General features: G+C 38.8%; 1 protein-coding gene and 1 pseudogene across 1 annotated transcript; both read right to left on the bottom strand.

The window, feature by feature from the left end:
- Positions 1–2002: 2002 nt before the first annotated feature.
- Positions 2003–24932, bottom strand: DR1 (down-regulator of transcription 1). Its single transcript, XM_060025816.1, has 3 exons — positions 23968–24932; positions 13366–13529; positions 2003–5667 (listed from the first exon to the last, which is right to left on the bottom strand). The coding sequence occupies exons 1-3, from the start codon at positions 24185–24187 to the stop codon at positions 5521–5523; spliced, it is 531 nt and encodes a 176-aa protein (XP_059881799.1). The 5' UTR covers positions 24188–24932; the 3' UTR covers positions 2003–5520.
- LOC132421221 (protein C19orf12 homolog pseudogene) lies at positions 16893–18119 on the bottom strand (annotated as a pseudogene).
- Positions 24933–26208: the final 1276 nt, after the last annotated feature.

Here is a 26208-nt window from a genome sequence, read left to right as displayed (position 1 = left end):
GACACAAAATTAATGCACAGAAATCTCTGGCATTCCTATACACTAATGATGAAAAATCTGAAAGTGAAATCAAGAAAACACTCCCATTTATCATTGCAACAAAAAGAATGAAATATCTAGGAATAAACCTACCTAAGGAGACAAAAGACCTGTATGCAGAAAATTATAAGACACTGATGAAAGAAATTAAAGATGATACAAATAGATGGAGAGATATACCATGTTCTTGGATTGGAAGAATCAACATTGTGAAAATGACTACCCAAAGCAATCTACAGATTCAATGCAATACCTATGAAACTACCACTGGCATTTTTCACAGAACTAGAACAAAAAATTTCACATTTGTATGGAAACACAAAAGACCCTGAATAGCCAAAGCAATCTTGAGAAGGAAAAACGAAGCTGGAGGAATCAGGCTCCCTGACTTCAGACTATACTACAAAGCTACAGTAATGAAGACAGTATGGTACTGGCACAAAAACAGAAAGATAGATCAATGGAACAGGATAGAAAGCCAAGAGATAAACCCACGCACATATGGTCACCTTATCTTTGATAAAGGAGGCAGGAATGTACAGTGGAGAAAGGACAGCCTCTTCAATAAGTAGTGCTGGGAAAACTGGACAAGAACAGGTAAAAGTATGAGATTAGATAACTCCGTAACACCATACACAAAAATAAGCTCAAAATGGATTACAGACCTAAATGTAAGGCCAGAAACTATCAAACTCTTCGAGGAAAACATAGGCAGAACACTCTATGACATAAATCACAGCAAGATCCTTTTTGACCCACCTCCTAGAGAAATGGAAATAAAAACAAAAATAAACAAATGGGACCTAATGTTACTTAAAAGCTTTTGCACAGCAAAGGAAACCATAAAGAAGACCAAAAGCCAACCCTCAGAATGAGAGAATATATTTTCAAATGAAGCAACTGACAAAGGATTAATCTCCAAAATTTATAAGCTCATGCAGCTCAATAACAAAAAAACAAACAACCCAATCCAAAACTGGGCAGAAGACCTAAATAGACATTTCTCCAAAGAAGATATGCAGACTGCCAACAAACACATGAAAAAATGCTCAACATCATTAATCATTAGAGAAATGCAAATCAAAACTACAATAAGATATCTCACACCAGTCAGAATGGCCATCATCAAAAAATCTAGAAACAATAAATGATGGAAAGGGTGTGGAGAAAAGGGAACCCTCTTGAACTGTTGGTGGGAATGTAAATTGATACAGCCACTGTGGAGAACAGTATGGAGGTTCCTTAAAAAACTACAAATAGAACTACCATATGACCCAGCAATCCCACTACTGGGCATATACCCTGAGAAAACCATAATTCAAAAAGAGTCATGTACCAAAGTGTTCATTGCAGCTCTATTTACAATAGCCTGGAGATGGAAACAACCTAAGTGTCCATCCTTGGATGAATGGATAAAGATGTGGCACATATATACAATGGAATATTACTCAGCCATAAAAAGAAACGAAATTGAGCTATTTGTAATGAGGTGGATAGACCTAGAGTTTGTCATACGAGTGAAGTAAGTCAGAAAGAGAAAGACAAATACCGTATGCTAACACATATATATGGAATTTAAGAAAAAGAAATGTCATGAAGAACCTAGGGCTAAGACAGGAATAAAGACACAGACCTACTAGAGAATGGACTTGAGGATATGGGGAGGGGGAAGGGTAAGCTGTGACAAAGCAAGAGAGAGGCATGGACATATATACACTACCAAACGTAAGGTAGATAGCTAGTGGGAAGCAGCCGCATAGCACAGGGAGATCAGCTCGGTGTTTTGTGACTGCCTGGAGGGGTGGGATAGGGAGGGTGGGACGGAGGGGACGCAAGAGGGAAGAGATATGGGAACATATGTATATGTATAACTGATTCACTTGGTTATAAAGCAGAAACTAACACACCATTGTAAAGCAATTATACTCCAATAAAGATGTAAAAAAATTAATAATAATAACAAGAACAAATACTTTTGCTTTATTTTCCTCTTGCTTTCATACTAAATAACAGACCTGCTGTAGCAAGTATAACTCATTTGGTATAATTTAAGAATTTCAAGAAATTCATTAACATTCTCAGGCCACTAGACCATTATAGTAATTCATTATTATAGTACACATTAAAATGGTGTCTTCTTACAAACACTCTGGAAAACTGACAGTACATAGTAAACACCAATACATGCACACCCCATGACCCAACAACTACACTCCCAAGTATATATTCAACAGAAATGCATATATACACTCACCAAAAGACATGTATAAGAATGTTCTCCACAGCATTATTCATAATAGCCCAGAATCAGAAACCACTCAAATGCCCATCAATAGTAGAATGGATAAATTTTGTATATAATAAAACTAGATAATGAAATACTGTTCAGCAATGAGAATGAATGAACTACAAATACATGCAACAATATGAATGAATCTCACTCTAGTAGGTTGAGTAACAGCCTCCTACGATATCCAGGATTGAAGCCCTGGAACATGTAAATGTTACCGTATATGACAAAAGAGACCTTGTGGATATGATTAAATTAAGGATCCTGAGATGGGGGATTATCCTGGATTATCCAGGTGGGCCCTAAATGTAGATGTAGAGGAATATTTGACTATAAACAAGAGAAGATGATGTGATGATAAAAGCAGAAGCTTTGAACATGGAGGAAGAGCCCACAAGCCAAGGATTATAGGCAGACACTGGAAACTAAAAAAAAGACAAGGAAACAGATTTTCCACTCACAATTAATTTCCAGATTCAGGAACCAACCTCAGCTTTGGCCTAATGAAACTGATTTTGGACTTCTGATCTTCAGGACTGCAAGAGAATACGTTTGTGTTGTTTTAAATCACTAAGTTTGTGATACTTTATTACAGTGGCATCAGGAAACCAATCACTCACAAATATAATGATGAGCAAAAAAAGAGTGTATTATGTATGCATTTACATAAAATAAAAGACAGGCAGAACTGATTTTAGAAGTCAGAATAGTAGTTACTTCTGGGGAGGAAGAAGAAGATAGTGCTGAGACAGGGGCAAAAGGAGGGATTCTGGGATGTTCTTAACACTCTGTTTCTTGATCTGAGGGCTGGCAAAATGAGTATGTTTAATTTGTGAAAACCCTTATTTATGTACTTATATGTATGGTATATGTAAGTTTAAAAATTGATGCCTTTTCAACACTTACCTGATAATCTGCTGAAAAAGACATATATTCAAGGAGGTGGGGAAAATACTTACTAAACAATAACTTTATTTCTCAACAACCGTAAAGATTTTGTTTCTCTCTCCAAAGGATTTTAAAAATCTCAACAGACAGAATGTAATAGTTAACTGCTAAAAAATAAGCTAAGAGTAAAATACTGCTTAATTAGCTCTGTTATGCCTGCACCCTAGGACTGTAAATTACAAAAATACAAGTAAAACCACATTTTCTGAAATAACAGCAAACAGAGGAGAAAGTCAAGTACTATATACCAAATGATCAAAATGTCTTTTGGGCCTAGGATTCTTGAAACTAGTAAAAATGGTAATAATAGAAATCTCATGCCATTAATCTATATAGATTATTAAATATAAAAACAATTTATAAAACACATCAGATTTTATTGCTTGAAGAATATAGCATATGAAAATCACAAGAATGTCAAAATGAAAAGTCACTAGGATTCAAACGTATAATACATTATCAGATGCAGTAAAATATTAATTAACCTGAACTCTGCATCAAAAAAAAAAGTATGGAAAAATATCTAAGTTGTTTACATAAGAAACAGATATACTTAAAATAGAAAGTATAAGGATGTTACAGTACAAGTTAGAAAAGCCAACACTTATTAACTTATTATTTCTTAGACTAGACTACCTTTGGTACTTAAACTTTTAAAAAAACAATCCCTTCTATTTTGTCCAAATGCACTTCATGGATTCAATACCAACTTCAACTCAAAACATTAAGCAAGATTCACTTAGTTGTGGCATGGAAGAAGTGTATTTAATAAATGTATGACAATATTTCACTTTTTCTAAAACTGCAAAATATGATCATTAAGAAATCTAATACTTGTAAACTTCACTTATTTAGCTCTTCAATTAAAATTGGAATCCTGGCATCTGCCATCTGTCTTTAGACCTGGTGAATATACAAATTTAAATGATTTGGCAACTGACATAGGAATTTAGATTACTTCATACTATCTTAAGTGGCTTTCCATTCTGTTTTCAAAATACAAACAATAGGCCAGTTCTTCAACACACTGGATTCCTATAAAAATCACTACCATAGTTTATTTACTGGAACCAAATTAAAGCTCTTCCCTTGTAATGAGCAGGTTGAAACTATGTTTCATATAGGGCTGATCAATTATGACACACTTTCTTAAACAAAATAAAACAATCATTTTTTTAAAGCTCAATTATGATGGAGACAATGATGCCATTTCAAAAGGAAGCATTGGACACTCTAGGCCATCTAGTCAAGAAATTGTAAAAGTAATGCTAAAAACAAACAATAAGTAAACTATGACTACAAGTTAAATTACAAAAAAATCTGTCTTATAGCAAGCATGCTCATTAACTTTCATTTCTTTCCCCCAGCAAAGGTTTGAATATTCATGAACCTTAGTTAAACCAACGGAACCTAAGCAATTGTTTCACAAGTTCCAATAAACATGGATGGACTAAGCAAGTAATACTATTAACAATCATTGGAGTGAAATACTAAGAATCATGACAGTCCTCAAAACGGGGCAGTCTTTGAAATGTAATAGTGTAGCTCAAGATGAATTATGCTATAATAAAACTTTAGTTTTTACCTCCACATAAAACAAAAACAAAATCAAAACATAACCTACCAAATTTTACAACTACTACTGAACATACTCACCCTAGTTTTTGAATGTCTTGTTTGAGATTTTTTTAAAACAAGTATATTCATCTGAGCATATATATTTAGTGCCTGTATATATACTCATTTTAAAAGACAAAAAATCCAAATACTACAGAACTGAACTCTTTGTTTTTTCAGCAGCCTGATCTAATATCTACTGCATCACATAGCACCTCCCCCCCAATAATTTAAAATTCCCAATTTTTAGTTTAGTTAAAAGGGCAGAGGAAATGCAAATGAAGATTTAGAGCTTCTGTATAAATTTCACTGTATTTTTATAAACTTGAAGTTTTCTGTAACACTGTTTATTGATCAAATAAAGGACTCACTGCTATCTAAAATTTCATAAACACCATTAAAAATTCAAAATTGATATTATACTGAGCCTTAAATTTTCAATAGTTAGAAGAGACAGTTTTTACATGAATAGCACACAATAGATGAAACTTAACGGCAGACATCCCTAGAATACCAATGGCAAGTCCACCAAGATGCATACAAAATTACAGATAAGCATTTCTTTCACTGTTTTCTTGTGCAGGGAAAAACATTTATAGAGGAAATAGAAACTCAGCTGGTGAATTTCAGATATCATCATCATCTTCTTCATCCTGAGAAGATCCTGCCTGGTTGGACGCACTTGCTGAAGCAGCTGCAAGCTGTGCTTGCTGGGCAGCTTGCTGCATTTGAAGCCATTCCTGTTGGGCTAATTCTGCTTGTTGCTGTCTAGCCTAAACACAAAAAACATAAAAAAAAAATAGTAATTTTTAAAAAAACCTACAACATGCACACTTTCATAAACTCAGTCATTATCAAATTTGGATATTTTCCAACCATGATATAGTTGTTGTACATGAGGACAACATGAACTCTATAAGAAAATATAATTAGAGATTGCTTCTTCTCAATTTTCTTAAGGAGAGTTTCCATAAAAATTTTCGATAAAAGTTTCCTTTTATGCTACATAATGGTTCAACTGAAGAACCTAAAAAAATTTAAAGAAAAATCACAACATTCACTCTTTGGTTCCTTTTCCCTGTGTTTCTCTCTCTTCTGTTTCACTTGATTCTTCTGTCCTCTCAACTCATAATTTTGACGTAAACATTTGCAATCTAAAAATTATTTCTGTGGCTTAAAAGTTCACTAGTACAATACCTCTGTTAGGGAAAAGTACTGTACGTGAATGCACCAGCTACACTGAATTTCTTTTAAGTTTCTATCACAGTTCCCTACTCTATAGATACATCTCGTTCTTCCTCTGTCCCTCTCCCCTCTCTCTGTAAATACAGACGTATGTACACACAGAGAACATACTCTTCCCACATACACACTAGTGAAAATTATTTATCCAGTACTGAATTTAAGTGGGATAATTAAAATCCATTCATTTGAAATATCCTCTATATAAACCACCACAGGATTTGAGAAACCAAGATGCATACGTATGCATTACATGCCCTATTGCACGAGCTAAGGCTCCTTCCCAATTTAATTTCATCCATTAGCAGAAAAACCACACCAAGAAGGGAAAAATGAATCTGTTTTTGAAAAGATCATATAATTTCCCATTAGAGTTTACCAAAACAATGTTGTTTCTCCCTTTCTGTCTTTTCTCAGAAGTATTCTTTAAGCCTGGCTCATACCCTCCTTTATGAATGGCCAATTGCTAGTCATCATTTAAAACACACATCAGTTTTCAGTTTTTCTTGGTCCTTCTAGGTCACATTTTCTGCTCTATTTCATATTCTGTAATTCTCTATGCATTTCCATACCTATCCATTTTGTTCTCTAATTATGTAAGTATACATCTTTTTTCTCCACTAGAGTGGAGAATAGAAAATGTTTCCATATTCATTGTTGCATTCCCAACATACAGGCCCCCAGTAGTTTCTGACTGGATGAATGTTTTGTGGGAAAACAATGAGGCTCAGCACAACCTTAAGATTTTACCATGTAAATCCCTAACTTTTCTTAATAATCTGTCATAAATTTATTATCCAAACATTCCTAGGGGAAAATTACTACACTTAAAAAAAAATCATTTAGGGACTTCCCTGGTGGTGCAGTGGTTAAGAATCCACCTGCCAATGCAGGGGACATGGGTTCGAGCCCTGGTCCTGGAAGATCCCACATGCCTCGAAGCAACTAAGCCTGTGTGCCACAACTACTGAGCCTGCGAGCCACAACTACTGAGCCTGCGTGCCACGACTACTGAAGCCCGGGCGCCTAGAGCCCATGCTCTGCAAGAAGAGAAGCCACCACAATAAGAAGCCTGTGTACTGCAGTGAAGAGGAACCCCTGCTCGCCGCAACTAGAGAAAGCTGCGCTCAGCAATGAAGACCCAATGCAGCCAAAAATAAATAAATAAAAATAAATAAATAAAATAAATTTGTTTAATCTGTAATTTAAAAGAAAATCATTTAATTGTTACCAATTAAGTCCAAATTTCTCAGCCTAGAGTTCAAGAGATCCTCCAAATTACTGTCTGCCCCAATGTATTTCTCTAATATTCTTTCAAAACATTTGTCTTATGCTCCAAAAAAAAACAAACCAAAAAAACCCCTAGATAAACATAAAGTGTTTCCTAAATACACATCATACCCTCCCACTTTTGCTACCTTTACTCATGCTGATAGTCATTCTATTTGAAATCTGATTTTCACCTACTGAAATTCCACTCTTCCTTCAAGTCAAACTGAAATACTAGTTTCTCCATTAAGTTTGTTCCTGATTCCTTCCAGTACCATTCAGGGTCTAATCAGGAGATAGAAGTTACACTAGTCAGGGAAACAGAAAGAATGTCATATAAAAGATTATTAACCAAGTATAAAGGTGGTAACTAGGTAACTGAAAAGGCAAGAAATGAACACTAAGATATGTGGGTGGCAACTACAGAAAGCAGCCACCAACCCTAAAACTGGGGGAAACAAGGGAAGAGGCTGGGATTTTTAAAACTTGGAAGCTTAGAGCAGCAACCCATGGAAATGAAACTCAGACTTCTGAAGAAAGGGCATAAATTGGCTGGTACTACTACCATCTCTGAGCTCAGAGGAGGGCCTCAAGGTTTGAGACCCAAATCCTTGAGGAAGGGGATGCATGTTCAGGCTGCTTCTGTATTAGAGAAACTGCAAACCAGATTCAGTTCCCACTACAGGAAAAAAATGATGCAGCCAGGGTGATGCATTGCTGGGTTGCTCAAAGGAACCTGAAGCCAACTGAAAGTAAAAGAAAGGAACATGTGCCTTCTTTCATCCAGCCCTGTAATCTCCCTCTAGAGCCCCCTACTGGCAGCACAGTCTAAAGGAAGTCAGCTAGAAAACAGAAACGTGGTTTGCAGAGTACTGTGCCCAGTCTCAAAGCAGAACATAGAAAGGATGGTTTCATGCTGAGATAATTGCTTAGTAACTGGCACACTCCTATATCATTAAAATCTAATGTGATATCTCTGTACTTGGGGATCTCTTTACATCTTCCTCATGAGACTAGTCAACATCATAATACAGCTGTTAATATACCTATATTATACCTTCCCTACAAGACAAAAACGTTATTTGTGTTTTTTTAGGAAATTAAAGACCAGGTATTCTAGTAACTACTTCTACCTATTTTTATAAAGAAATATAGAAAATATTTCCATAAAACACAGGCATGTTTACTTTTATGGCAGGAATACCCAGAGTTCAAAATAGACTGAGAACGCTTCACAGAAAATACTTGAAAATGGTAGGGCAAACCAAATATATTGATTTAATCAACTTAATAATACCTACTTTGTGGCCTAATCAACTATAAATAGATACAATTTTGTGGCACATAAAAGATAATTCAAATAATTTCAAGTCTCTACACAGGTCTTATTGCAAAGTTGCTTTATCTTGTAGTTTGCTCAATGATCTACAAAGACATGTACTGGTTACACTAAAAATTTAACTGACTTTTAGGTATCATCACCCCATATCAGCACCCATACTTTTCTCTCTGAACATAAAAGCATTCCAGTGTCTTTAAAATCAATGTTGATTGGTAAATATTATTTGTATTCATTTCCACAAATTAAAAATTTCAGTGTATTTATTCTGCTTTCTTTTTTTCCCTTTTGCTTCTCACCCAATCCATCCCAAGTATTTTCCTTCTAAAATGGAAGAGTGAAAGAGAAGTAAGTAGGCATATACTTCCTAATTCACTTCTTCTGGAGATTTTCATTGTGTTTTAAGTTTCCCACTTCCACACACTAAAATAACTCATTTATAATTTACAGCTAACTTTAATCTCAACATATTAGATTACCTCCTTTTCAAATAGTTGCTGCTAGGGCTTCCCTGGTGGCACAGTAGTTCAGAGTCCGCCTGCCGATGCAGGGGACACGGGTTCGTGCCCCAGTCCGGGAAGATCCCACATAAGCCATGGCCTCTGAGCCTGCGCGTTCGGAGCCTGTGCTCCGCGATGGGAGAGGCCACAACAGTGAGAGGCCCACATACCGCAAAAAAACCACAAACAAACAAACAAATATTTGCTGCTAACAGTGAAAGATAGCTTCAAATGAGGCTGCTATTGTTTTGGCATATAAAATAAAGTCTAAATGATTAAGTGAAATGAAAGTTATGTAAAAGATGTTATAATAATTTATCAGTTCCTTTTATATTTAAGACTAAAGTACTTTATGCTCTAGGAAAAAAAGTACTAAGCGGCTGCTATAATTTTACTTCTCTTCTGATTTTTCTCACAATAGCAAAGAAATACTAGGGTATTTTCACCCATAGGTCAGGGCAAGAAAGAAGGGAGATAAGGGGAAAAAAACAAAACAAAATAGATGACAAGGGTAGAGAGCTGAAGACAGATATGGCAGTCAGTCAGTTATTTTTCATTCATCTTTTTGCCCTAGAAACGATAAAGCATGTTCATTTCACTTAAAAGTTCCAAAATAAATTTAAGCAAACAAAATGGTGGCTAGAGCATTAGCACAGTATAGTAGAAAGAGCACAGGTTTTGGAGTCAAAAGGTACTTACCTTTCATTTGTTTAAGTCAATCCTTCCCAGTACTAAGCTTCATAATGATAGGAACCATGTCTCTTTTTTATACTGTTAGAAGCCTAGCACCTAGCACTATATCTGGTAAATAGTGAAGACTTTAATAAATGTCTGTAGAACAAATGATCTGATCTCATGCAAGCTTCTCTATCTCTGAGTCTGTTTCTTAAGGCATAAATGGGTATAGTAAAATTTGTATTACTCATTAAGAACTCTGCAAAGTATATAACGTATTTAGCAGAGCACCATTTTCCTTTTATCAAATATTTCCTTTGGCACCCTGTAGGTGATCTGCAATAGTAGAGACTCAATAAATAATAGTCATTAGCTTTTTTTTTTAAAGACATCTTGCTATTTCATGCCTCTTTTTTTTTTTTAATAAATAAATTTATTTATTTATGGCTGTGTTGGGTCTTCGTTGCTGTAAGCGGGCTTTCTCTAGTCTAGCTGCGCGCGGGCTTTCTCTAGTTGCAGAGAGTGGGGGCTACTCTTCATTGCAGGGCGTGGGCTTCTCACTGCGGTGGCTTCTCTTGTTGCAGGGCACAGTCTCTATGCGCACGGGCTTCAGTAGCTGTGGCACATGGGCTCAGTAGTTGTGGCTGGCAGACTTCTAGAACGCAGGCTCAGTAGTTGTGGTGCACGGGCTTAGTTGCTCCGCAGCATGTGGGATCCTCCTGGACCAGGGCTCGAACCCATGTTCCCTGCTTTGGCAGGCAGATTCTTAACTACTGAACAACCAGGGAAGTCTGCCATTAGCTTTTAAAAAAAATTATTATTCCTCATTTGGTACCTCATATTCATAAGGATTATAACACTGTTTGCATGTGCTCATGCCTGCCTCAAAGGCTTTTCCACTTTAGCACCTATTTCATAGGTTGTTGTGAGGATTAAATGAAATAATACTGGTAAATTACTTGGCAACATGATTAACACATGTTTAGAACTCAAATGTTGGTAAGCTTTTATCTTCCTTATTAGTTTAAATGGTATCTGCTGTCTAGTCCTTGATAACACTTAAAATTCAAATGCTTTTAAATATAAACCAAACTGGTTGTTATGACTGCAAAGAGATCAGTTATGGTACTCATCTGGAAGAGATGACCTAAAATGGTATTTCCCAGTTCTAATGGTAATTACAGTAACTGGTAGCAATTCTTATTCTATTCAAACCAAACCTGTCTTTCAATTTCAAATGAGAAGCCAGAACTTTGTAGGGAAAAAACAATATCACCTTCTCCCCTCTTTTTTTTTAATAATGGTGAATAGGTTCTTTAACCTCCTTGAACCTCAGAATTGTAATTTGGAACATCAAGGTTGAAGTAAATGATTTTCAAAAGTCTCTTCCATCCCTAGAGTTCTGTGCTTCCTTGACTTACCAACCCAACTCAGTCATCCATTCAACAAATAGTTACTGAATACTCCCCCTGTGCTAGTTACCATGTTAGGTGGGTGCTAGAGATACAACTAATAATGGGTCCTGCCCTCAGGGAGCTTACAGACTAATGGTAGGGACAGACATTTATAAATGACCATACAGCTCTATTCCCATGATGAAATAAGTATCTCTATGGAACTGAAACACTCCATATTTTACATCCTGTTTGCCATAGAACAACCTCTGGCCCAACGATTTAGGTCTAACTTTCAAGATCTTCCCACTGGAAAGTCAGTCAAATGCTTTATTTCAAAAAAGTATTTACATATAGACAGTTTGCTTGAGCAATCTGAGCATTTTAGTAGTACCCAAAAATGGAATGGATTATTTTTTAAGCTGTTATCATAAATTTTCAAGTTCATAATTGCTTGCCCCTGCCTTTGCAGGGTAGGTGGGGAGGAGGTACAGAGAAGAGAAAGTAAAAATACCGTTAAGGTACCTCAGCCCCAGCTGATAAGTTTTGCCTTGAACAGTGATTTGCATTCTTAATAATCAGGTTATTAAGCTCTCAGCCTTATGTGGAGTAAATATTCAGTCACATTCAAGAATCACTGTACTCTGTAACTGTCTTCTCCCCAGCTTCAAGGAACCTGGTAGAGAAGAAGGAAACGCCAATTTTTCTCTCTCAATTTCTTCCTCTTGTTCTTGCCCTGCATACTTGTAGGTATTCTAGGTGTTGCATCCCATGCCTGAGTGGAAAGGACTGATGGAAAGCTTTTTTGTGTTGGTCTTTGCCATCAGCATGGGGTATGTGTGCATACTGGTTGTAGTGTCTATTCACTCCATGTGAAAGCTGTGCTGTGTGGGCTTCTGCATCCCCTTATCTTCATCCCTAGGTATTTTTATTAGGTAATAAATGCTGCCAGCCTTTGTTGCCTCTACTATAACACCAAGGAACAGTGAACCATGGGGAGAACACGAGGGGTGAGATATACTATAGCAGTCATCTTTGGAAAATATGATCTTCCACAGAGGATAGCTCCGAAATGTGTTACAGAGCTTGCTTCTATTTTGCCACCAAGGGGACCTGGAAGGGAATGAAGAAGGTACCCAGGATTCTAAGGATGGGCCAAGGCAGGCCCAGAAGATGGTACAGAGATAACATTGGTGAAATTCTAAGAGGCTAGCCACAAATTCCATTCAGTCCCAGCTCCCTGTGGTCCCCTCCTTTCTTTTTTTTTTTTTTTTTTTTTTTTTGGCGGTACGTGGGCATCTCACTGTTGTGGCCTCTCCCGTTGCGGAGCACAGGCTCCAGACGCGCAGGCTCAGCGGCCATGGCTCACGGGCCCAGCCGCTCCACGGCATGTGGGATCTTCCCGGACCAGGGCACGAACCCGTGTCCCCTGCATCAGCAGGCGGACTCTCAACCACTGCGCCAGTAGGGAAGCCCCCCTCCTTTCTTAAAAACTAAAGGGATATTAGTACTTGTTGCTAATCCTTCACAGACTGGACATTAGAACTGTGACAAGCAAGAAAACAGAAAAGTTTTCTCCCTTTCTCTGCTCCACTGGCCCTTCAAAGTTTTTAAGATTAGAATGTTTTAAAGGTGTATTAAAGACCTAATTTAACTACAAAGTAGATGTTAATCAGATTTTTCTTATATGCCATTCGTCTAAAAATTTGATACAATATTTTCTCACCAGTCTATCATTTTAAATCTTAAGAATGTTTAGGTATACTTTTCATGCTTTTAAATGGCCATTCTGCCTGAAAAAACATCAAAATAAAATCTCAGTAGTTATTTGGAGTTGTTCTCAGAAAATAGGCTGCTGCAAGTATTTGCTTTTATATAAAGTAAAAAACTAGCCAGACCTAACATCAGGCTCTATGATCAAACAATCAGCCACAGAAAGAAAATTTTGGGGGTACGTATGTTGACTAAGGAAATGATTTTAGAAACCAGTATGATTTTGGTTAGTAAACAGGGTCAGATTCAGATGAAAATAATTTAAAATGTGTTACTTACTTTTGCAAATAATTCCTGTTGCTGTCTCAATAACTCTTCTTCAGGAATACCAAGGTTTTCCAAACGAGAACTGGCCTTTCTTCTTTTTAATGCTACTGTCTTGCATTCTTGTAAGACTTCTTTTACTTCACTGATATAAGAGCCAAAGCCTAAACTTTCTAGTGCTGGGGAAATGAAAATATGAAAACATGAAAAAGTGGTAAAAACACAACTTTTTCTCTCACCTATGGAACATTAAGTTTGGTGAGGGTTTTGGGCTGGGTGTTGGAGGGGAAGGTTGTTGCTTTCTAATAATTTTACCTATTTTATAGCTGCACAACAATCATCGGTATGGCTAAGACAAAATATTTTATCAAACTTTCTTAATATTAGATGGCAAATTAGTTAAAACTTAAGGAACATTTCAAGGCACTGGCCTTCACTTTTCCTTTTCTTTCTAATTTTTTAAAAACCAAAGCATTTCCTGGAGGAAAAAAAAAAGTCCAATGTAAGAACATGTGGTTTTAGTAAGAAAACATTTTTCCTATACCACTCATAGTAAATCAACCATTAAGTCATCACTTTCTCAAAGAATACAAAAAGAGCAAATATTTGGAATATATTTGTTAATAAAACATATTTTGTACCATTTGGCTTAGAAAAAGTAGGCTGGTAACACATGCTCTAACTTTCAGCAGGATAAGATGAAAGAATAGATAAGTTCTTTTGTCTAATATACCAACAGGAAACTAGTATTTTTAGCAAAGACACTCAAACTGCTAAGTTTAAGAAATACTGGTGGAAAGAGCTTATGAAATTCAGCATTTATATTCAACCAAAGTTTCCCTTGAAAATAAAACTTAACAGGAAACACTATAAAAATATTTAAAGTGACATGGCAGAAAAACTGGGATAAAGGAAGACTATAAGGATGGAAGAAACATTAACAAAAAATTATCTCCCTTTATTTTTTCACATTTAGAAAGAAAAATTTGTAAGAAAAAAAGGCCTTCTGTAATCCAGAAAGACAAAGCATAAAATTTCCTTTTGGCTCACTGTATTTAAGATTATATAGTTTTCTAAATGTTAAGGCCCCAAAATCATATTTTGCTTTCTGAGCCACTGATGAAATATAGGTGGTGAAAAACACAGTAAATGAACTTAAGTTAGTTCATCAGTTCTTACAGTCTTTCAACAACTATGATGAGCCAGACTCCCTCAGTAAAGATGCCCTAAGTTCCAACTTTAGGAATTTGCTCTTCAAGGAGAATACCAAATATACCTTTAAAATCTACATTCCCATATAAGCTGTGTTTTTTAAGGCATTTTGAATGACTTACAACTTTAATTATTTCATATATTAAGCTGTTTTCATAAACCGTCTTTAGAAATAATGTGATGCCAAAAAGCAGACTGCTATTACTTGAATTTTAATTAACTTACAGACCCTCCCCTTGTTCCCCCCAAATTTCAATAAGACATTATTCTTATTCTGAGTTCTGTTCACCAAATTAACCACCACCTAATCCCTGGACTCAAGGAGTTTGGAGTATAGTAGGAAATTAAGTGAAAATTAGGCAGCCTGAATTTTTTACTTGAATTGACAGACATTATTTTTTAAGTGTCAATGCTAGAAGCCAAAGTTTTATCTTTTCTCTCTCTTTTTTTTAAATAAATTTATTTATTTTTGGCTGCATTGGGTCTTTGTTGCTGCACGCAGGCTTTCTCTAGTTACAGCGAGCAGGGGCTACTCTTTTTTTTTTGGCTGCGTGGGGTCTCTGTTGCTGCGCGTGGGCTTTTCTCTAGTTGCGGCGAGCGGGAGTTACTCTTCGTTGCGGTGCACGGGCTTCTCATTGGGTGGCTTCTCTTGTTGCAGAGCACAGGCTCTAGGCACGCAAGCTTCAGTAGTTGTGGCACTCAGGCTCAGTAGTTGTGGCGCACGGGCTTAGTTGCTCCACGGCACGTGGGACCTTCCTAGATGAGGGCTCGAACCCGTGTCCCCTGCATTGGCAGATGGATTCTTAACCACTGCGCCACCAGGGAAGCCCCAAGCAGGGGCTACTCTTCATTGCGGTGTGCGGGCTTCTCATTGTGGTGGCTGTTCTTGTTGCAGAGCACAGGCTCTGGGCGCGCAGGCTTCAGTAGTTGTGGCTCACGGGCTCTAGAGCGCAGGCTCAGTAACTGTGGTACACGGGCTTAGTTGCTCCGCAGCATGTGGGATTTTTCAGGACCAGGGCTCGAACCTGTGTCCCCTGCACTGGCAGGTGGATTCTTAACCACTGTGCCACCAGGGAAGTCCCTCTTTTCTCTTTTTTAAAGGCACAAGCATAGTAGTGCATTTTCAATAATACTGGCTGGAGACAGTACCAAAAGAAATCAATAAATGATTTAAGGTGTCCCACCACATTCTAAAGAAAAGTCTTATTTTCTTATTCTAAAGAAAAGTTTTGGGCTTCCCTGGTGGCGCAGTGGTTAAGAATCCACCTGCCAATGCAGGAGACATGGGTTCGAGCCCTGGTCCGGGAAGATCCCACATGCCGCAGAGCAACGAAGCCCGTGTACCACAACTACTGAGCCTGCACGCCACAACTACTGAGCCTGCATGCCTAGAGCCCGTGCTCCGTAACAAGAGAAGCCACCGCAATGAGAAGCCCATGCACTGCAACGAAGAGTAGCCCCCACTCGCTGCAACTAAAAGAAAGCCCGAGCACAGCAACGAAGACCAAACGCAGCCAAAAAGAGAAAAACAAATACCATATGCAGGCAAAAATTTTAATAAATAAATTAAAAAAAGAAAAGTCTTATTTCCTTAGCCCTACAACAAGGTTCTCCAAGATCTAGCCCCACTTACCTTCCCAGCTTTATTTCTGCCATTAAATCCCTGCATACTTTGTTAAACCTGACCGCTCAATGTTTCCCAACAGGCACCAGTTTCCCACATTCGTGCTGACAGTAATTCATTCAAGGCCTGGATCAAACTATATCTTCAAATTAAGCTTGCCTGATCCTCCTAGACAGAAGTAATCTCCCCCTTTTGAAATAAGATAGACTTAGAATTTGGAACTTGGTTGTCACTGTATTTGTATAACCTTGGATATGTTACTTAGTATCTCTAAGCTTCAATTTCCCATCTGTAAAATGAAAACAGCATCTATTTCACAATATCTTCCTACAGCCAGAAGCACTATAGTGGTTAAGCTTGCAGCCCCACAGGGACTGACTCCCAGCTCTGCCTCATATTAGCTGTGTGAGTCAGGGTAAGTTCCTTCACCTCTGTTCCTCTAAAACAAGAATAACAGTACCTACATCTCATCAGATCAGGTTGCTGTGAAGAATAAATGAATATAAACAAAGAGCTAAGAACACAGGCTGGCCCACAGAAGGAGCAAAATTAAGTATTCACTATTATATTTTTAATACTTTAAGGATTGTGGAAATCAACAAGTGATTAACCTATGGCATTTAACAACACAGTGTCTAACATGTAAGAGTCCCTTAACTTGGACATATTATTCATCTTTTATTCATCTTTTTGTTGTTGTTGTTCAGAAAACATTTAGGGGAAATTTAGGGTGAAATTTAGGGTGGGCACATTTCTTAGTTTATAATTCTACCACTTCAGAAAGAGCAATAATTTTACTGAAAATATTTAATTTAAAAAACATCACTCAAGAACTACTATGACTTTTCAGATGGGGAAAGCAAGCCCCTGGGAGGGCGAGAGCCCAGTCGGGCAGCTACTGGGGGAGAGGCTGGGTGCCACTGACGTTTGTGGCTTCACTCAGCAGGCCAACTGCCCCCTCCCTGAGGCCACTCAGAAGTCACTGGGTGGGGAAGGGGCGTTCAAGAGGTAAACATGATTCCAGCAGGGGACAGCCCCAAGGTCCCAAGGGAGGGCTGGTCAGGCAACGGCTGCCTGGACAGGTATCATCTTCACGTGATGAGATGAGAAGGCTGAACGTGAAGACCTTCTTCCAGCCCCTATGTGAGCGAGAGTAGATTCAGAAAACTGCCGCTACGTGGCAGCAGTCACGGCTTTACTGTTCACCAGCTTCCCAGTTGAAGGGTTGTCAGGGCACACAGGTGCACACGGCCACAAAACACGGCATCTTAAATAATTTCCAGAACATGATATAGCACAGCCCCAGCCTCTCCAGCAAGAGACTTCGCTACAGTTTAGGGTAATATTCTGATGATGTGGGGCTTCTTGCAGCTCCCCAGTCACCTTCCATGAGTCGGCGGGAATCATCTAAATGGACCCCGCTTCCCGGAGCAGAGGCCTAGCCGTCGCACTGCACTTCCGCCTGGAGCTCCTTGGTGACGTAGTTGGCCAGCATCGCCAGCAGCTGCTGCTGCAGGGCCTCACTGCCCATGACCAGGATGGTCAGCTGCACGGCGTCTGTCCATTCCAGGCGCCTGACGATGGCAGTGGCTTCGTTAAGGAGCTTCTGATGCTCAGGAGATGGCAGCTCCATTATGATCTGAGGAACTGGCTTAAACTGTCCACTTGTCATCCAAGCGCCTAACAAACCCCCGACGGCCCCCCCAACGGCTAGTCCTGGTGGCCCGCCCACCAAACCACCAACGAAGGCCACGGCCCCTGTGACCAGGCCGCCCCTCCCAGAGTGCCTGACGGCCGCCCGCATTTTCCTCTCCTCGGAAACGGAGCACAGGAGCCTCATGATGTCCTCCACCGCGACAGGCATCGCAGCAGACCTGCAGAGGCGGCGCCGCGAGGTCACAGGCTGGCAGGCGCCGGGACTTTTTTTATTCATCTATATCTTTTCTCTTACACTTAAGAGTATGCTAGTAAGTATACAGGACCTAAATAAATGTATAGCTATGCATTATCACACCACTGAATTCAAGCTGAACAAGTATATTAAATTTACTAAATTAAGTCAATACACTTGAGAGAACTCTTCAAAATGTCATGAATCACTAGACTAGACATTAAAAACTTCAATCCAATCTACCTTAAACCATGGAGGGCTTGGGTTAAAAATTAAAAAACAGAAACAAAAAACTCACTTTTAAACACATCTAAGGTTGAAAACACTGTTTTCAAAAAAAAAAAAACTGCAAGTAAGTCCAAGGTTAATATTTAATATTATTGAAAGAGCTATACTCTCAATGCTGAGTACACTGTACTCTCAATAAAATGGTTCAACAGGAGCAGCCATAAATTTAATTTCAAAACTGCATTGACTTTAATCCTAATTTTAAACACATTTTGGCTAACGGATATGAGTAACTGGACACAGCATTTTCTAAATGGGGATATTTTACATCATCTGTTATCATGTAGTAATAATATCCCTATTTTACATAAAGGAGAATCTTGAAGGATAAGGAAAATGGCTCCTAAGCAGGGCCATCCGTTAACAGTTGTGCAGGTGGTTCAGTGCACAACAGCAGCGTATCTGAGGAGAGCCATTCATACTGTAAACATCATAGATTTGTATGCTTATTATAGCACTTTTTCTGGCAGATGGTAGTAAAGGTTTTTAAGGAAGGAGTGTCTCAACAGTCATTTATGATAAAAACTCTCCAGAAAGTGGGCATAGAAGGAACCTACCTCAACATTCTAAAGGCCATATATGACAAACCCACAGCAAACATCATTCTCAATGGTGAAAAACTGAAAGCATTTCCTGTAAGATCAGGAACAAGACAAGGGTGTCCACTCTCATCACTATTATTCAACATAGTTTTGGAAGTCCTAGCCATGGCAATCAGAGAAGAAAAGGAAATAAAAGGAATCCAAATTGGAAAAGAAGAAGTAAAACTGTCACTGTTTGCAGATGCCATGATACTATACATAGAAAATCCTAAAGATGCCACCAGAAAACTACTAGAGCAAATCAATGAATTCAGTAAAGTTGCAGGATACAAAATTAATACACAGAAGGAGTGCCTTTTTCTAATTTGTACAAAGGGATTTTATGGACTATTGATGGCCCTCGCTCTAAGGATCTCAGAGTAAAAGTCAAAAAAAATATATATATATATTTTAAAATTTGTGGATAAAACACATATCACTTGTTTCTCAGAGGTCTGTCTGCTACCCTCTGCCATCTACCTTAAAACTGTACCCAGAAAAGTGCATGGCATATTAAGGAAAAAAAAAACATTTAGCATGTTTTTTTCAATTCAAAAGACAGATATTAAGACAACTACTTAAAAAAAAAAGGTAAAAATGTCCACCCAACAATTTTAATACAGTCGTATCTTATATTTTACCAAAAATGATGTACTCCTCAAAAGTTTTGTTATAGGGCTTCCCTGGTGGCGCAGTGGTTGAGAGTCCGCCTGCTGATGCAGGGGACACGGGTTCGTGCCCTGGTCTGGGAAGATCCCACATGCCGCGGAGCGGCTGGTCCCATGAGCTATGGCCGCTGAGCCTGCGCTCCGCAACGGGAGAGGCCACAGCAGTGAGAGGCTTGCGTACCGCAAAAAAAAAAAAAAAAAGTTTTGTTATAACATGAATTTGTGTGAATTATTTTATACTTCATATGCATAATGCATGCTTTTCATTTGAAAAAACTAAAATATAAAAAATAGCATTCTCTAATTTCTCTATTTTCTTTTGTTTGTATGTTAGGTGATGGAGGTATGGAGGTGATGTAGTTAGCTTAAAATATATTAAGAGGATGTAGGCCAAAGTGACTTCTTGGCTTACTGGCCTGACAAAGACCCTTAAGAATCATGCCCTCTATGGTATCACCACTCGTGGGAATCTGGGACAACAATGAGAGATGGATGGCAGAGCAAGAATCAAATATCATTCATCTTTATATCCTTAGCAGTATCTAGTACAGTGCCAAGTACACAGTAGTATTCAAAAGTAACTGCTGGGTGGCAGAAGGAAAACAAAAACAAAATACATACCAGTTTTAAAGAAAACAGTAAAATCCTAACTTGAAAAGCACCTGATTATGTGATAAATTGTGCAATGTAAATTACATGTCCCTTCAGAAAAAAATTTCAGTATGGATGATTATTTAGGCAATACAATATCATTCTTCTTATTATTACAACTTCTCTGCAATCACTCAGATCCTCTGATTTCAAAACTACTCCACATCCACTTTCCAAAACAGACTGTGGTTTAGGCTTTAGAGCAAGATTCTCAAAATGTGGTCCATGGACTTGTGCCAGAAATGCCTGTAATGGTCTGCAATGAGTTAAGTACGGAAATTCAAAGTAAGCATTTTAAGAACCTTCACGGCAAAACTGTAACTATGTGAAGTGATGGCTGTGTTAACTAATTTTATTGTGGTAATTATTTCATAATATATACACACATCAAATCATTACATTGTAAACCTTAAACTTACACAATGCTACATGTCAATTATATTTCAAAAAGCTGGGGGGAAAAAGAAGAAACTTCATAGCAATTTGGCAAAGTAATTTTATTTCTATTGAATGCAGTATCAAAAAATTTCATTGTTTTTCTAGTGATCCATTTTTTTTGTATTTTACCAAAGTACCAGTGTGAGAGGGGTTATAATTTTTTTAAAAAGTCCTTCAACACAGAGCTTGGAGCAACACAACTGCTGAAGAAGTGAATCCTCGGAGACTTTTTCAAACTTTCACTACTTTCAGTTACTATTCTCAAAAACATGAGGAAAAAAAAATGTAGCAAGAGATTTAAAATGCAGAAATAAAATAATATCACTTAAAATATTCTTATTTACACTTTGGCTTTACAAATGGCATCATGATGTAAGGTTAAACATAACAGACTTTCAGCTTTATATTTCAATCAGTATCACTATAAAGTTTTTAAATTATTATTTATTGTAGCATATTTCATGTAAGTTTCTCAATCCTGACAGATTCTCAGTAATTGCTAATTATACCTGAAACCATTAAGTATTATTTATACATAAATGGGGAAACCTTAGTTAACAGATTTGCCTAAGGCCAGACTTTCCGGTACAGAACCTGCAGCTCCTAACTCTCAATGTCAATTCTTTCCATAATGCAACAGAACATGTTAGTACTCATTTAAAGATATGTGTTCACAGAAACCCAGCAACGAAATAAAAGGAACACCTTATAAGCTTAGAACTCCCTCTGTTGTGTGTATGTGATCTTCAAAGTCCATGTTCTTAAACTAGAAATAAGCAAAATAGATAATTTTTTAAAATTTTAACTAGGTTATATAATTTCAGATTTACTGGCAATAAAATTATTTTAACTTCTGCATGCATTTTACAGAACTGCCTCAAATGCTTAATTCGCCCTGACAAGGTAAAGCAAAGAGGCAAGTGAAATGTTCTGAAGCAAAGTTTAGTTCATTAAACTTATTACCAAAAAAATCCAAACTTCAACATGTGAAAATCAAACCACTTTAAAACGTACATTATTCCACTTGGCTATATCTTACATTCTTAAATAATCAACATTGACAGAACAGCATAAAAAATGTCATACCCAACTTTCTAGAGTTAGTCTATAAACACACACTTTAACCACCTAAAAAAATACACACCTTAAGGATTTCTTTTTAAAAATTTTAATCACTCAAGACAAAAGTTTCTTTAAATGATTAAGCAATATGATATCAATATGAGATTATAAATGTATAAAATCTATTCCCCTAACTGGGGAGAATTTGGGGCTAAAATGTAGGTCCTTATCCACTTAACAAAGGCAATGTTAAAAAAAAAAGGTAAATTTATAAGGCTGTAGCAGGTTAATGCGTGATTTTTTTTTTTTAATTAATAAATCATCCTCAGTACACAGGGAAAATGCTTTCACTGGAACTTTTTGACTCATATGTTAAACTGAATTTAGCATATTCCAAAGTTGAGCTGTTTAGCATACTGTTCACTACAGCTGCACTTTTCTTCCATCATGTCAATCAGAAATCTAAATATATCCTAGAAAAGAATAAACTCTACCCAAGAAGACAGATTGTAATGTGTTTTTAGATTTTTGGAATGATCCCCACTTCTGTGGTGTAAACAAATGTTTAGGCAGATCCTTTTGAAATCTTTTGCAATTTTCATTAGAAAGACAATGTTGATAAAAGATCTTTTTTCTCTTTTATGAGTTGTAAAAGGTAATTACAGCTATTTGTGTTGGATAATCTTGTGAAAGGCTTGTGACAACTGCACATACAATGTAAAAATAAAAACACAAGAGGAAACATAGACAACTTGGCTTTCATTTTACTTCAGAGTACACCAAACAAGTAGAAGAAAACACTAGCTTTAAAATCAAATATACTTCTTCCTAGGGATTTTTTTTCTCCTTATGTACTGAAATGGAAATGGCAGAGTATGTTTTAAATCTATCTCCTACACATCATTAAGGATCAAAAATGAATCATTTAATCCTTTTGTCAATATTGACCATAAAATACTGCATATGGTGAATATGAGCAGATGTGTCCTCTACTTCAGAATAACAGGGAAGTCACCTTTTAAAAAGTTAAATTTTAAAAATAAAATGGTAGACAACCGCCTGCCTACCAAAATTAAATTAATCATGATTTTTTTTCTGACTTCAAAAGCAATCAAGAAATTGTTAGAATTTTAATTGGGTTATTATAAAAAGCAAGTTATCACCTCAAATAGAATGCACCTTTTCATAAGAGTACATGTACAAGTCACAGAAAGTGCTTCCCAAAACATTATGACTAGTAAATGTCTCCCCATCCCTGAAACAAACCATCAGAATATGGTCCCCCAAATCCCTATTAACTGAACTAAATCCTTTCCAAGATGAGAGAAGAAACTGTTAAACTTTCAGAACTGCTGTTCAATAAAAGCTGAAGCGTTTACATCTAAATGGGGATGACAGCAGGAAACAAGGGGGAAATATTCCATGAAAAACATCTCTCACAATCTTTCAACCCAAGCTTTAAAAATCTATCTCCATGGAACAAAGCAAGCTACAGAAAAAAGGAAGAAAGTAAGGAAGGAGGGGAAGGAAAATTAAAGAACACTGCCCCTTTTCTTACAGAATAGAACTGGAGTGCTTTGGCAACTTGTTGATTAACGTTAGGACCATGAAACCATTTTTAAAGCAGAAAATACACTCTATCCAACACTAATAAACTTTACAACGTTGAACATGCACGTTAAGAATATTTTTACTCGTGTTCTGAAAATTCATCTTTTCCTCTACACTGGTGAAAAGGTCGGGTGGGGAAGGGGTACCCTTTCCACTCATGCTTGAACTTCTGGTCTGAATTCTAATTCTCCAAGGCAGAACTTCTGGGTTCCTCTCTCAGTTGTCATGATCTAGGTTCCACTTTAGGCAGGCACTTTCTCAGTTGTCACGTCTAGCTTCCACTTCAGGTAGGCAAAATTCTTGTTGCTTGGGCTTACCTGGCTGTAAATTGAGATCGCTGCTACTACCTTATTTGGGGGGATGTTAGCTGACCTAATCGTTTGAAACCCTTACCTGCATTCGCTGTTTGAAAAGGACCACGAGAATATTACACAGGGATTTTAAGGCACCGGCTGCTTCTATGCCCGCGCAGCTTTTTCAGTTATTAGTACTAACCTGGGGACAGGACTGAAGGCTTTGACATGAACGGGTCACGCGATTAGCACTGTCCCCGGCCCCTCTTTGAAACAAAATCCCACACATACCACTTACCTTGTATGACGTGCTCTGGCGAGATGGTCTTCTTTTCCGATTTATTGCAAATCTCATTGGCTTCAGAAGATATAAGGTGAATGAATTCAGTGCAGCAGTTCACCACCAGCTCCCGGGCATCGTTGGCCACCCGGACATTGGGGAGAGTCTCTTTAATCATCTTATTGATAGCAGCTCTGGGTATAGTGAGATCATCATCGTTTCCAGATGAGGAAGCCATCGTACCTTCCTATCTCTCGCGCCCGACTTTGAAAACTCCCCCAGTTCTGGTCCACTGCTCCACGAAGATTTTTCAAAAGGCTGCCCTCGGAGAGCAATCCGGGGGGCGCTCTGAGAAGAGGGTGCAGAAAATTAAGGGGCGAGGGGTTGGCTCGAGAGGGCGTGGAACACCCGCGTGTGTGAAAGATTCAGGGCGAGGCTGGGAGCAAATTTCGCGGGGGGGGAGCTGAGGATTCTGGGGACAGCACTGCCCAGGTCGGAGAGGGGAAGGCTAGGTGGTCCGGAAATCTGAGCACTGGAGAACCCCCTTCGTGTCTCCTCTGCGGGGCGTGCGCTGTCGCCTAACCGGTTCCCCAACGGCGCCGGAGCAGAGGCAAGGTCCAGGGGCACTGGTCTGGCCGCGGTACAGGACGGACACCCAGCGGGCTGGGCTCTACAGAGCCGGAGCCCCCGCTGCCAATGCCGCCGCCGCCAGCAGCCGCTGCTGCCGCCTCAGCCAAACCATCCTTGAGACACCCGCGCCGCCGCCTCACAACATGTCGGCCGCGGCCGCTGCTGTAACCGGGGCGGCCTCCGGGGAACAAATACGGTCAGAACCAGGCACAAGGGGAGCGGCAGTGGCGCCGCTGTGGCCGTTTAGCCTGAACGCAGATCGCAGAAGCCAAAGCCGCGGAAACGGTGGTCCGTCCCTCCAGAAGCCAGAGAAGGTTTGCTGGAAGCCTCTCCCGATACCCTTTGCGCTACCGGAAGCCTCGCCCCCACATGTTCCCCCCTCCCTTCCAGACCGACTTCCGGGTGTGGCTGCGGCCCTTCCCCCACCCGCGCTGGCGGGAACCGCCCGTTTTCTCCGCCAGCGGTTTCCGCCTGCCGCTGTCCCGGCACGCGTCCTGGCATCCCGCCCTTTACCAGGAACAGTGGCCGGGCGAGGGCGCGCCTCGCGGTACCGGGGAACCCCAAGCACGCGCCGGGGTTTCGGCGCCAGACTCGGGTTGGGGTGGGTGGGTGGCCCGGCGAGGGTGGATCGCCGCCACTACCTTCTCTCAGCCTGCTGAGGCCTCGGAATCCTTTCCTAGCCAAGTTTGGAGACAAAGGAGCGCTGGATTTCGTTAAAAGAACTCTTTGCTAACCTTCAGGAGCCCGAATTGAGGTTGAAAGGAAGAGGAACGAAGCCGAGGCTCGGGAGTGGGATGCGGGCAAAGCAGAACCCCGTGTGCCTGGGTTTGCATCGTCCGGAGGAAAAAGCTTTTGATGATATCTAATAGACGTTATTCGGCTCAAAGCTCTGTATGGTCCTCCACCCATTTTCTGGTTTTATGGGAAATGAAACATTCAGAGAAGTGACTTGCCCTCCCAGCCACTACTAATAGCTAAGCTGGAACCTAGAAATAAGATCCAACGTAGTGGAAAGGCGTAGTGTACAATGAGCCAAATTACAAGGTTCCAGCTTAGACATTTTTCATGTTGTATTGCACGTTGGCTTCTGATGAGGCGGAAAAAAAGTGTGTTAAAGTATCTTAACTCTGATTTTTGCTTCTCTCCAGGGAAGCAAACGTGTGTCAAGTTCTTAACAAAAATTGCATTATTTTTAAAAACTAAGTTTGCCATACTGTCATTTTGAAGAAGAGGCTGTTATATAAATAGCAGCGTGTTGCAATTTCTAAAAAGTAACCAAGATACCATTTAAATCAGTTTAGGCACTTTAGTTAATGGGATACTTTGTTCTCCATACATTGGCAGCAGCTGGCTTGTTTGAAATGTTTTAAAGTTTTTTATTTCGGTGTAAGACCCTAGATGTGGCACCTTGAGGAGACCTTACTTACACTTTTTTTTTTCATTTAACGTTTTCTCCAGTACACTTGCAGGTTCTTTAATTTCTTAAGTGTAGACACTTGTTTTTCAGTGTTCCTAAGTTTAGTCAAAACAAAATTTCTTTGATAAAACAATATTTTTAAAAATTTTCTTCAAAAAAATTTTTTTTCTTCAAAATAGGAATGTGAAGGAATGTGTTGGCGCAGATGTTGG

This window comes from Delphinus delphis, chromosome 1 (genome assembly GCF_949987515.2).
Source record: "Delphinus delphis chromosome 1, mDelDel1.2, whole genome shotgun sequence".
Taxonomy (NCBI): domain Eukaryota; kingdom Metazoa; phylum Chordata; class Mammalia; order Artiodactyla; family Delphinidae; genus Delphinus; species Delphinus delphis.
This window is presented reverse-complemented; position numbering and strand designations above follow the sequence as displayed.